Below are 11,262 nucleotides of genomic sequence, written 5' to 3' on the forward strand. Positions count from 1 at the left end.
CTGAGAGAACGTGTCAGCAGCCCACCCCATCACAGAGACGGGCTTTCATAGGGGGTGGGGTGTGTGTGTGTGACTGAGAGAATGTGTCTGCAGCCGTGTGTGTATGACTGAGAGAATGTGTCTGCAGCCGTGTGTGTGTGTGTGTGTGTGTGTGTGTGTGTGTGTGTGTGTGTGTATGACTGAGAGAACGTGTCTGCAGCCCTCCCCATCACAGACACGGGCTTTCATAGGGTGTGTGTGTGTGTGTGTGTGTAACCCTGGGAGCAATGCTTTAGTTCCTCTTGCAGCCTGTGAGGGAGTAGACTTCTGAACCCTTCAGTTCATGGAGCTATTTATTTTTTAAAATCATTTTATTGGAGGCCCATAGCTCTTTTTTCTTTTTAAAAAATACTTTTATTGGGGCTCTTGCATCTCTTATCACAATCCATACATTCCTCCAATGTCAAGCCCATTTGCACATATGCCGCCATCATTATTTTCAAAGCATCCTCTTCCCACTTGAGCCCCTGATATCAGCTCTCCATTTCTTCCCCCAAGCACCCTTGATAAGTTAATTATTTTTCTGTCTTACATCCTCCTCCGTTGTCCCTCACCCACTCTTCCTTTATTCGTCTCTTATCTCAGTCCACACAGCCATCCACTGTGTCAAGCACATTTGTACATTTGTTGCCATCATCATTTTCAAAACATTTTCTTTCTACTGAGCCCTTGGTTTCAGCTCCTCATTTTCCCTTCCTTCTCCCTCATGAACCCTTGATAACTCCCTTCACCCATTTTTCTGTTGTCCGTCCCCCTGGGAGGAGGGGGTTATATGTAGATCATTGTGATTGGTTCCCCCTCTTTCCTCCCACCTTCCCCTTCCCCTGGTATGGCTACTCTCAATATTGGTCCTGAGGAGTTTATCTGTCCTGGATTCCCTGTGTTTTAGCTCTTACATGTACCCATGTACATGCTCTGGTCTAGACAAATTTGTAAGGTTGAATTGGGGCCATGATAGTGGGGGGAGTGGGCATTAAAGAACTAGAGGAAAGTTGTTTCATCGGTGCTATACTGCACCCTGATTGGCTCATCTCTTCCTTGTGACCCTTCTGTAAGGGGATGTCCAGTTGTCTACAGATGGGCTTTGGGTCTCCACTCTGCACTTCCCCTCATTCACAGTGATAGGATTTTTTGTTCTGGGTCTTTGTTGCCTGTTACCTGATCCCATCCACACCTCATGATCACAGAGACTGGTACGTTTCTTCCATGTGGGCTTTGTTGCTTCTGAGCTAGATGACCACTTGTTTACCTTCAAGTCTTTAAGATCCCAGACACTATATCTTTTGATAGCTGGGCACCATCAGCTTTCTTCACATTTGCTTATTCACCTGTTTGTCTTCAACGATAGTTTCGGGAAGGTGAGCATAATGGAATGCCAGGTTAATAGAAGAGTGTTCTTGTGTTGAGGGAGTACTTGAGTAGAGGCTCAATGTCTGTCTACTACCTTAATACTTAACATATATGTGCATAGATCTATTTCCCTATCATTATATATATAAATATATTTACATATGTACCTGCCTGTATTTAGACCTCTATAAATGCCCATTTGCCTATTTCTTTCTTCGATTTCCTTTTACTAACCTCTTGTCCCACTATCATGTTCAGCCTTCATTTGGGTTTCACAAATCCTCTTGGTTATATTGCCCTTGATCAAGCCCTACCACGCATCCTATGCCCTCCTTGCCATTAATTTGAGATCACTTGTTGTTCCCTTGTCCTGGGTTTATTAACACCCACTTTCTTTCCCCACCTCCTCCTCTCGTATGTCCTTCCCAGAACCATTGGTCCTGTTGTTTTCTCCTCTGGATTGCTTATCCCACCTATCTTATCTAGACAGACCTGCAGAGACAATAATAAGCACAAAAACAAGACAGAGCGAAACAAAACAAAAAAAGAAAACCAAACGACCATAAAAAGGCCTATAAATAGTTCCAAGTCTGTTTGCTGACCTTTAGGAGTGTTTTCTGGTCGAGTCTGATAGGGTGCCCAAGCCCTGGCCCCAAAGTTTATTTTTGGCCTTCCCCAAGGACTTGATTGCTCCCCTTGCTGCTCTGTTGCACACCCTTAGTGTTTCACCCAGGTGTGGTGGGGTCAGATCGGACACAATTCCCGCACTGGGTCTCCAGTGTTGTTCCCACAGTGCTATGGGTCAGTGAGGGACATTGTGTCTCGTGGTGGGGCCGGCCCTATGGTCCTCTGTGCATTGTCTGCTCTGAGCAGGAATATCATCCTCGGGGCTTGGTGGGCCGGCATGTGCTCCACTCTCCTTCCCTTTTCTTTTGCTCCCGTGTGCTCTGATCAGACGAGCCCCTCCCTCTGAGCAGTAGCTTCATTGCTGTCCTCTGAATTCTTCTGGGGCATGGATGGTTAATTAAGGACCAGTCACTGAGTTCTGTGAGCCTTTTGGAGACATTCAGCTGTCTGCTAAGGATTGGCTGAACCCCCCACCTATATGCTTAGCAACATGCGGGGGCCAGAGACCCGCTCTGATCCCTCAGGAATTGTGTGGTCTTGCTGGGAAGCAAAGCAAGGGGCAGGTGCGGAGCGAGCGCCAGGGTGCAGGACACGGTGTTAGGACGGGGAGAGCAGCGTGGCCTGGGGGTGTCACAGAGGGCCCATGCCTCGGTGCTAGGCAGAGCGGGTGGCAATCCAAGGGTAGGAGTTGCCTAGACAAGACCGGCTGGCAGGCGTGGAAAGGAGGACCCAGGACCAGAGCAAGCCTCATTAGAAGGGAAAGCTCACTTGGGAGCTGTGGGCACAAGGTGAGTCTGGGTGGCATTGTCCCTATGAGCACGTACAGAAATGCCATAGAAAGACCTCTGGACGCAGCCTTGTGATGGCAGAGGCTGGACTCTCTGTCGTTGACCCTCCAGGGGCCACGCCAGCCTGGGACTGGAGCAAGGAGGCCCCTGAAGTGTGTGAGGTTGAAGGAGAGGGGTGCCGACGCCAGCCCTCCCCTCGCCCCACCTGCCCCACTGCCTTGTCTGCTACAGGTGAACGAACTACAGAACCTGACCAGTGCAGAAGTCATCGTGCCTCGGGAGCAGACGCCAGACGAGAATGAGGAAGTTATTGTCAGGATCATCGGGCATTTCTTCGCCAGCCAGGTGAGGGACCTGCTCCCCCAGCCGCCTTTCTGTTCCTGTGTGTACGTGGGGGACCTGGTCCGGGCTGTGGGCTCCCTCCCCTAAGATAGAAACTCTGCTTGCTGCTTTCTGGATCTTCAACCATTTTGACGGCCTGCATTCTGTCCTTGAGGAGGGTCAGACTTTGGGGTCCAGCCCTTGGTCAAAGCCAGCGAGTTCCATGTCCCCTGAAATGCCTAAGTTCTCCAGTCTCGGTCACAGCCTCTCTCCCAGCCAGGAGGCCCTGGGGCCCGATGCTCCCATCCCGGGCTCAGTACGAATTGTTGCTTCTTCCCTTCCAGTTTCCCATCACACCCCACCCTCTCAGGACACACTGCCCCATCTCTGTCCTTTCTTTCTGGAAAGGCTAGTGCCTCTGTCCCAAAGCCTCCTCCTCCTCGAGGCTTCTGTTGATGGGTCTGAGACGAGGCGAGACAACGGCCTGAGCTTACACTGAACGTCTGTCTCCGGGTCCACTTGCTCCCCTTCTCACCAAGACCCCTAGTCCCTAGTCCTCATCCACTGCAGGAGGGGCCCCTGCCCAAGCTGCTGCCCCAGCCCAGGCCCCTGACCCAAGAATCCCCGCTGCCCAAGCCCCCCATCCCAGCCATGCAGTGTGCCCTGGGAATAGGTGGGTGGAGCCAGCTCCCTGCAAGGGTTCAAGCTTCCCGAAGGTTCTGGAGGGGGAGAGGGAGGCCAGTGTCTCCGCCAACTGTTTTAGAGAGAGTGGCCAGTTTGTCCCTTCCACCCCTCCCGTCACATCCCTCTTTCCCGGCCATCACGAGGCCGCCATCACTTGGGCAAGAAGTGGCTGGCAGCACCCCTGGGAGGGGACGCAGGCTGTTGGCCTCCACGAGACACTCTGGTTACTGGTCGGGGAACTGGTGGGGGAGGGGGGCTGCTCAGGGAGCAGGAGGGCTTCTCCACAGGGTTTCCAGGCAGAAAAGTCCAAGTATCGCCCTCCCCCCTCCCCAGCCCACTGCTTGTCCTCAGACCCCGGTTCCTTCTCTTTCCCACCACACCCCCCCTCACCGGCAGACCGCACAGCGCAAGATCAGGGAGATCGTACAGCAGGTGAGGCAGCAGGAGCAGAAGTACCCTCAGGGAACCGCCTCCCCGCGAAGCAAGTGAGGCCCAGGCCCGCCCGCCCGCGGGACAACGGATGAATGTAGCCCTTCCAACACCGGCGGCGGCGAGCGAGACCAAACCCACAGCAGAGCGGGCGCACACCAAAGACCACCCTGCGGAGCGAGAGACGCCGCCCAGGGAGGCCCTGGGTACCAGGGCCAGGAGGGAGGGCAGGAGGTCAGACCAGCTCACCAGAATGCCCGCACCCACGCAGGGCCGCCCGGCCCGGCCTCCAGAGCCTTCTCAGGCTTCCCGCACCCCGCTCTCCCCGACGCTCTCCCTCTGAGTTGAACTAACAGGGGACCGTGTTCAGAGCCCAACAAAACCCACACGCCATTCTCGGTACTTTTCATTCTGGAGTCCTCGCTGTACATGTGTGTACATATTAGAAGGAAAGAGGGGCAGATACGTGGCCTGTGGTTACACAGGGCGCCTGCAGTGCTAATATATTTTAGAAATAATATATCAAGTAACTCGACTAACTCCAGCCTTTTAATCGATTAAGTTTGTTTGTTCGTTTCTGTCCTTTATAAAGAGAAAGCAGGCTCTTCTAGACTGTAAAGAATAAAGTCAAGTCGTTCTCTGGGAGGCCTGCTGGGTGTCGTAGGGACTTTGAGGCCCCCCACACCCAATTGGAATTCACCCTGAGGGGGTCTCGTCCGCAGGATGCTCTCAGCAGTTATAGATCACCTGTGTACATCACCAGACGGGACACTGTCTCTGCGGAGGGAAGGCCCTCTGTCTCTTCAGCCTGCCCTGCTCACCGATCCAGTTCTCTTTGCTTCACGGGGTTTTAACTGGTTTTGCATTCTGCTCTGTAATGCTCTGTCTCTCTCTCTCTCTCTCCTGCCCCTGCCCCTGCCCTCCTCCTGCAACCCCTTCTTACTCCCCTCACCCTCCATCTCAGTGCCCGTCCCCACACACCCCCAGCCCCCAGGCAAAGCAGTGCTCTGAGTATCACATCACACACAGCAACAAAAGCGACACACACAGACCAGCCTCCACTTACCCCTGGCTACTCCAACCAGAACGAGAGCCCGTGGTACTTGTCCTGGCATCCGGAAGAGGGGACAGGGACCCGCCAAACCAGCCAAACCTAGGAAAAGCCCACCAAGAAGGACAGTCTCTTTTGTCTTTGTAACATTCTGGTGGACGCATCATCGATATTTGGCGAAACGATTTCTTTCTTTTGCAAAAAAGTGGAGGAAAATAGCTATTGACGAGAGGCCGTTGGCCCTGGGCGTTAAATTTACAGATTTTTTTAAATGAGAAAAACACACACATGAAAGCTACCTCAGGTGTTTTATACCTCAGCACCTTGCTCTTGTGTTTCCCTTAGAGATTTTGTAAAACTGATAGTTGGAGCATTTTTTTATTTTTTTAATAAAAATGAGTTGGAGAAAAAAAAAAAACCCAAGATACCAACAGCCAGCCTGGAGGAGGTGACCGTCCAAGTGTGCGTGACTGCTCTGAACTGTCTTCCGCTAGCCAAGAGCCTTCGCGGCCTTCTTGTGGACAGCCCTTGAGAACATGCAATCCCAGAAAGGATGGCAGAGAACCAAGGGAGAGCGCGAATGCTGGCGACGTGCTGAGCCTCCGCGGGTGCTCGTCAGGCTCTGAGCAAGCACTGGTTTCTGTGAACAAGCCACTACACCGCCAGACTGCAATGCCAGTTTCCTCTACTGCAAACAGTGTTCTGTGACAAAAATGACAAAAAGAAAAAAAAAAAGAAATATATCCAGCTAACCAGGTCCTGGTGTCCGTCTCTTGTTTTACTAAGCATGACCTCTTCCCAAAGGGTCAGCCAGGCCCAACCTTGGTGCCTTTGCCAGGAAAGCAGAGCTCAGCGCTGCTCCGGAGCGGAGAAGCTGCCGGGGGAGCCTGGCCCCCAGCCAGCCAGTGTTCGTGTGGAGGCTGCACTGGGGCAGTGCTTCTAAGTGTGGGCCCTGTCAGGTTTTACAGAGACGAGAAACAGAGGGAGACTTTTCGTTCCGAGATTAACAGGGAGGTGAGGTTTATAGGGAGCAGGAACCCGAAGGACGTGAGGTGAAAGGGGTGTGGGATAGCCGCATAGAGACAGGTAAGAGCTGGCCCTTTGTCTAAAGCCAGAGAAGTAACTAACCTAAAGGGTACAGCGACCACGGGAGCCACTATTACAGAAAGGAGGAGAAAGTCAGGCTGAGTCTCCTCGTAACAAACTACAGCAGTCGGGCGAGGAAAGAGTTAACGGGGTCTTCCCGGGCTGTTTCTAATGCAGAGAGCAGTGTGTCCAGCCAGCAGGTGAGCAAGTAGACGCTGAGAAAGGAACTCAGAGTGAGAGAGACAGACCTGTCTGCTCACAGCAGAATCAAGAGAGCGGACAGAGTCTCAGAGTGGGTATTTAAGTCTTTGGGGTGTCTATAACTCCTAGACAGCAGGGTTCCCTCCATCTTTCTGGTTGGTGTGGTTAACTCCAAGGGGCCGGGGTGCCAGCTTTGGCGGACTGATGTCACTTAATGGGGCAGGAAGATGGGCGGAGGAAGCTTTGTAAACAGAAGCAATGTCTGCTGTCCTTAGTAACGCTGGCACCGGACCCCAGAGGTCCCAGGCCAGGGCCACCAGTATCACCTGGAAACTGAGTAGAAATGGCAGGTTCTCAGGTACACCTTGAGTCAGAAATCCTGGGGCTGAGGCCTCTCACTCCATCTGTGTTTCAACAAGCCTTCCAGCCAATTCTGTAGGCGCTCAAGTTTGCGGATTTCTGAACTAGAGGAATGGATTGCCTGTCAAGCTAGGTAAGACCTGGTACCCATCTTTAAGTGGCTGAAAGCATTGCCAAGGGAATCGTTTGTGAAGGTAGGGTGTACTCTGCCCGACCATTCAAGGGAAGAGGTCCTTCCCCTCAGGAGGGGAGCACCGTCAGCAAGCAGCCCCTTAGGCTGGAGGAGGGCAAGGTGGGAGACCTGGGCCGTCAACATGCTAGGAAGAGGCTGGGCGAGGGAAGCCCTTCACCAGCTGTAGACTGTGTAGAGAGAGGCCCGTAGGTCTATGAAGAGGCAGCTGGTAAAAGGCCAAGCAATCTGGGGAATAAAGAGCTAATATTTGCACCAAAACAAAAAACCCATTACCATTGAGCAGCTCGCAGGACAGAGCAGGTCTGCCCCTGGGCTCTCCAGGACCCAGAAACCTCTGGAGGCAGGCCATCACATCCGTGTCACCTTCTAAGTAGCAGCCAGGCTCTTTAGCCCCGCACCACCAAAGCTCTGCCACAAACCAGACTGGGCACCCTCAAGGCAATTCTGAGCCGTGAGCCTGCAGCACCGCAGAGCTGCCCCATGTGGTTTCCTAGACCAGCGGTTCTCAACCTGTGGGTCTCAACCCCTTTGGAGGTCAAACGACCCTTTCACAGGGGTCACCTGATTCATGACAGTAGCAACATTGCAGTGATGAAGTAACAACGAAAATAATATGGTTGGGGGTCACCGCCACATGAACTGTATGAAAGGGCCGCGGCACCAGGAAGGTTGCGAACCCGTGGGTTTGGTGACACAAGTGGTTACCCGTTTGATAGCAACTCAGGTAGTCAGTTTCAGTCACCCGGAACTGCCTTAAAGGAAAAGCCTGCTGATGGGCTTTGAAAGGTCAGATCCCACAGAGCTCGGTTGTACCCCAAACACCCGGGTCCCCATGAGTTTGAAGGGACTCAAGGCAACTCAAGAACAGCGGTGGCTGGGGGACCCCTGGGTTCCAAAGTAGCAGTTTTGAGGCTTCCTGAATTCCTTCCCCTCTGTCGTGATGAAGCCCCACCGCCTGAGTGTGCCGCTGAGAGTAGCGGCCCCGTGTGTCCCCTGGGGTAGCCGCATGCCCGATGGACAGCCCACGAGGAGCCAGAGTTGCAGGCACGCAGGGCTGCCCCTGGGGTGCTGTGATCTTGTCAGACAGTGGGGCAGAGAAAGGGCCCACCTTTCAAGGCACACAGTAAAGACACGCCCGTGGGTTCAGTAGTAACTGTCAAGATGAGGGATTTCCGTAGGAGACCGGAGACACAGAACCTGCAAGAAGGACCCTCATGCTACATCGCTTCACCTGATTTTCCAGGTGGCAGGGTTCGGGGTTGGATGTCGGGCTGTTAGAGGGCCCATTAAAAGCAAACAGCTACATAAGGCCCTGACTTTAATTCTTCACAGCTGCAGCTCGCTCAGGAAGAGAAAATTACGGCCAACAAAGCTGTGTTCTAAGTGGACTGCCTGGATTCTCCAGGACCGCAGCAATTAGAAGGCCAGGCACTGACCGTCAGGAACACGGGCAGCACCCCAGTGGCAGGCATGAGTCACGCCGGCTGAGGAGGCAGCGGCTGCTGCAGCAGCAGGGTAGTTCAGGCACGGCTGGACAGCCAGTTCCGACAGTGGCAGGGACCCCGAGGCCGCCCCTGGCCAGGCCACCCCGCAGATGCCACCGCACAGCCCAGGCAGGCAGCTCCATGGGCTAAGTAGTGGCAGATCCCTGGGCCAGGCAAGCTCTCCATGGGACAGCAGCTCGGCTCTCAAGACAGCCACCAGCCAGCAGGTGACCCCGCCCCTTAGTAACCAGCTCTGCTTTTATTTTTAATTTATGTATTTATCTTAAAACCTTAAAAAAAATTTTAAATCATTTTATTGGGGGCTCATACAACTCTTATCACAATCCATACATACATCAATTGTGTAAAGCACATTTGTACATTCGTTGCCCTCATCATTCTCAAAACATTTGCTTTCCACGTAAGCCCCAGGCATCAGCTCCTCATTTTCCCCCCTCTCTACCCGCCTCCCTTCCCTCAGGAACCCTTGATAATTTACAAATTATTATTTTGTCATATCGTACACTGTCAGATGTCGCCCTTCACCCACTTTTCTGTTGTCCATCCCCTAGGGAGGAGGTTATATGTAGATCCTTGTAATCGGTTCCCCCTTTCCACCCGACCTTCCCTCCTCCCTCCCAGTATCGCCACTCTTAGCACTGGTCCTGAAGGGATCATCCGTCCTGGATTCCCTGTGCTTCCAATTCTTACAACAATATATACATCAATTGTATCAGGTACATTTGTACCTAGGTTGGCATAATTTCCAAAACATATCCCTGCCCCAGCCACCACATTCCAGTCCGTCTTCCCCTCTCTGAGGTCAGTCTAGAACAGCGGTTCTCAACCTCTGGGTCATGACCCCGTTGGGGGTCAAACGAACCTTTCACATCGGTCGCCTGATTCACAACAGTAGTAAAATTACAGTAGCAACGGAATTTTGTGGGTTGGGGGGGTCCCCACCACATGAGGAGCTGTATGAAAGGGCCGCAGTGTGAGGAAGGTTGAGAACCGCTGGTCTAGTTTCATGGAACCACAGGAAAAGACAGCAAAGGGCTTACTAGCCGCGTCTACAGAACGTACCCTTTCAGACGAGGACGCAGATGGGGTGGTGGGAGTGGGGACGGGCACCAACACAAGCACAAGGAAAGCCAGTCCCTGACATCGGGGCGGCCACATCAGCGCCAGAACCAGACTGCTGCTTAGACCATGTATTAGTCTGGGTACTTTAGAGAAACAAGTCCACAGAAACTCATGTATAAGAGAGAGTTTTATATAAAGGTAAGTGCACATCAAGAACACATCCCAACCCAGTGCTGCCCAAACTCACAAGTCCAACATTAACCTGTATGCCTGACACCAATCTACAAAGTTCTCCTCCATCTCACAAAACATACGCAATGATGCCGACTGCAGGAGGAAAGCCGAGTCAGTGAACGTGTAAACATCTCAGTGCTGGTAGGGGTCTGCACACGACTGCACCAGCACCCAGGGCTGCATCAGGGTAGGTCCACGTGGCTTCTCCTCAGGGATGTCTTGCAAGTGCTGAGCCTTGCCAGCTGAAGCAGAGAACTGACTAAAGCAGCTGCACCCTGGTCCAACCATCAGAAAGCAAGAGACCCATGAACTAGAAAGGCGAGGCTCACCTAGCCATTTATCCCTCCGTCCTTCAATTAATCCAACGTGTTTTTCAGCCAGGTTGGCACAATCAACTAACTACCTCAGACGGGAAGTAGTCCCTGAGAGCAAACTAACTCACTTACACCTGTTATAGTCTTTGTTATAGTTAGCAGCCAACCAGCACCTAACTGTACCAAGACAGACAGCTAGACACACACTGGTAGAGTGTTACTTTGTTTTTCATAGAATAAAAATTCAAATGGAGTACTGGCCAAAGTAGTAAGTTACTTACAAAACAAACAAACAAAGGTGTCTCTGTTCCAGTAGTCAATGCCAGAGAAAGAGCTCTGAGAAGACAAGGGGCTGAAGCTTTATTTCTATACCTTAGTCCAGGTGCCTCTCACACTTAAGGGTTTCAGAAAAACTCCATTTGTAAGGATTCCGATAGGCACATCCCTTTGTTACTGTGCCTCAATAAAACCCAAACCAAACCGATGGTCATCGAGTCGATGCCGACTCACAGCGACCTGATAGGACAGGGTAGAACTGCCCCTGTGAGTTTCCCAGACTGTAACTCTTGACGGGAGTGGAAAGTCCTGTCTTTCTCCCAAGGAGCAGCTGGTGGGTTTGAACTGCGGACCTTGTAGTTAGCAGCCCAACAAGTAACCACCCTCCGCCACCAGGGCTCCTCTGTGTGTAGACTAAGGAGATTTGTGAGGTCATCAGCCCAGTCCATTTCAGAACATTTTCTTCTTCCTGGAACTCACTGTGGTTATCGCCCTCCAACCTCCCATGCCAGGCCTCTCGCTATAGACTCACCTACCTTCCTTGTCTTGATAGAAAGTCAGACAAAACACAAACAACAAACAAACCCAACAACGACAACACAGACAACTCAATAGAAAATAAGGCAGAACAAGGATCTACATGTGACCTCCTCCCTGGGGGACGGACACCAGAAAAGTGGGTGAAGGGAGATGTCGGACAGGGCAAGATATGACAAAATACTAATTTATAAATTATCAAGGG

At 52.2% G+C, this 11,262-nt stretch overlaps 1 protein-coding gene across 1 annotated transcript in view; it reads left to right on the forward strand.

Moving 5' to 3' along the window:
* IGF2BP2 (insulin like growth factor 2 mRNA binding protein 2) overlaps positions 1 to 6,033 on the forward strand; it is a 162,547-nt gene extending 156,514 nt beyond the window's left edge. The window contains exons 15-17 of the mRNA XM_045296415.1: positions 3,036 to 3,149; positions 4,206 to 4,444; positions 5,203 to 6,033. Of these exons, the coding sequence (XP_045152350.1) occupies positions 3,036 to 3,149; positions 4,206 to 4,298 (207 nt within the window). The 3' untranslated portion in view covers positions 4,299 to 4,444; positions 5,203 to 6,033. The remainder of the gene's footprint in view (positions 1 to 3,035; positions 3,150 to 4,205; positions 4,445 to 5,202) is intronic.
* Positions 6,034 to 11,262: the final 5,229 nt, after the last annotated feature.

This window comes from Echinops telfairi, unplaced genomic scaffold (genome assembly GCF_000313985.2).
Source record: "Echinops telfairi isolate 266 unplaced genomic scaffold, ASM31398v2 ScPeMD7_7407;HRSCAF=8445, whole genome shotgun sequence".
Lineage (NCBI taxonomy): Eukaryota > Metazoa > Chordata > Mammalia > Afrosoricida > Tenrecidae > Echinops > Echinops telfairi.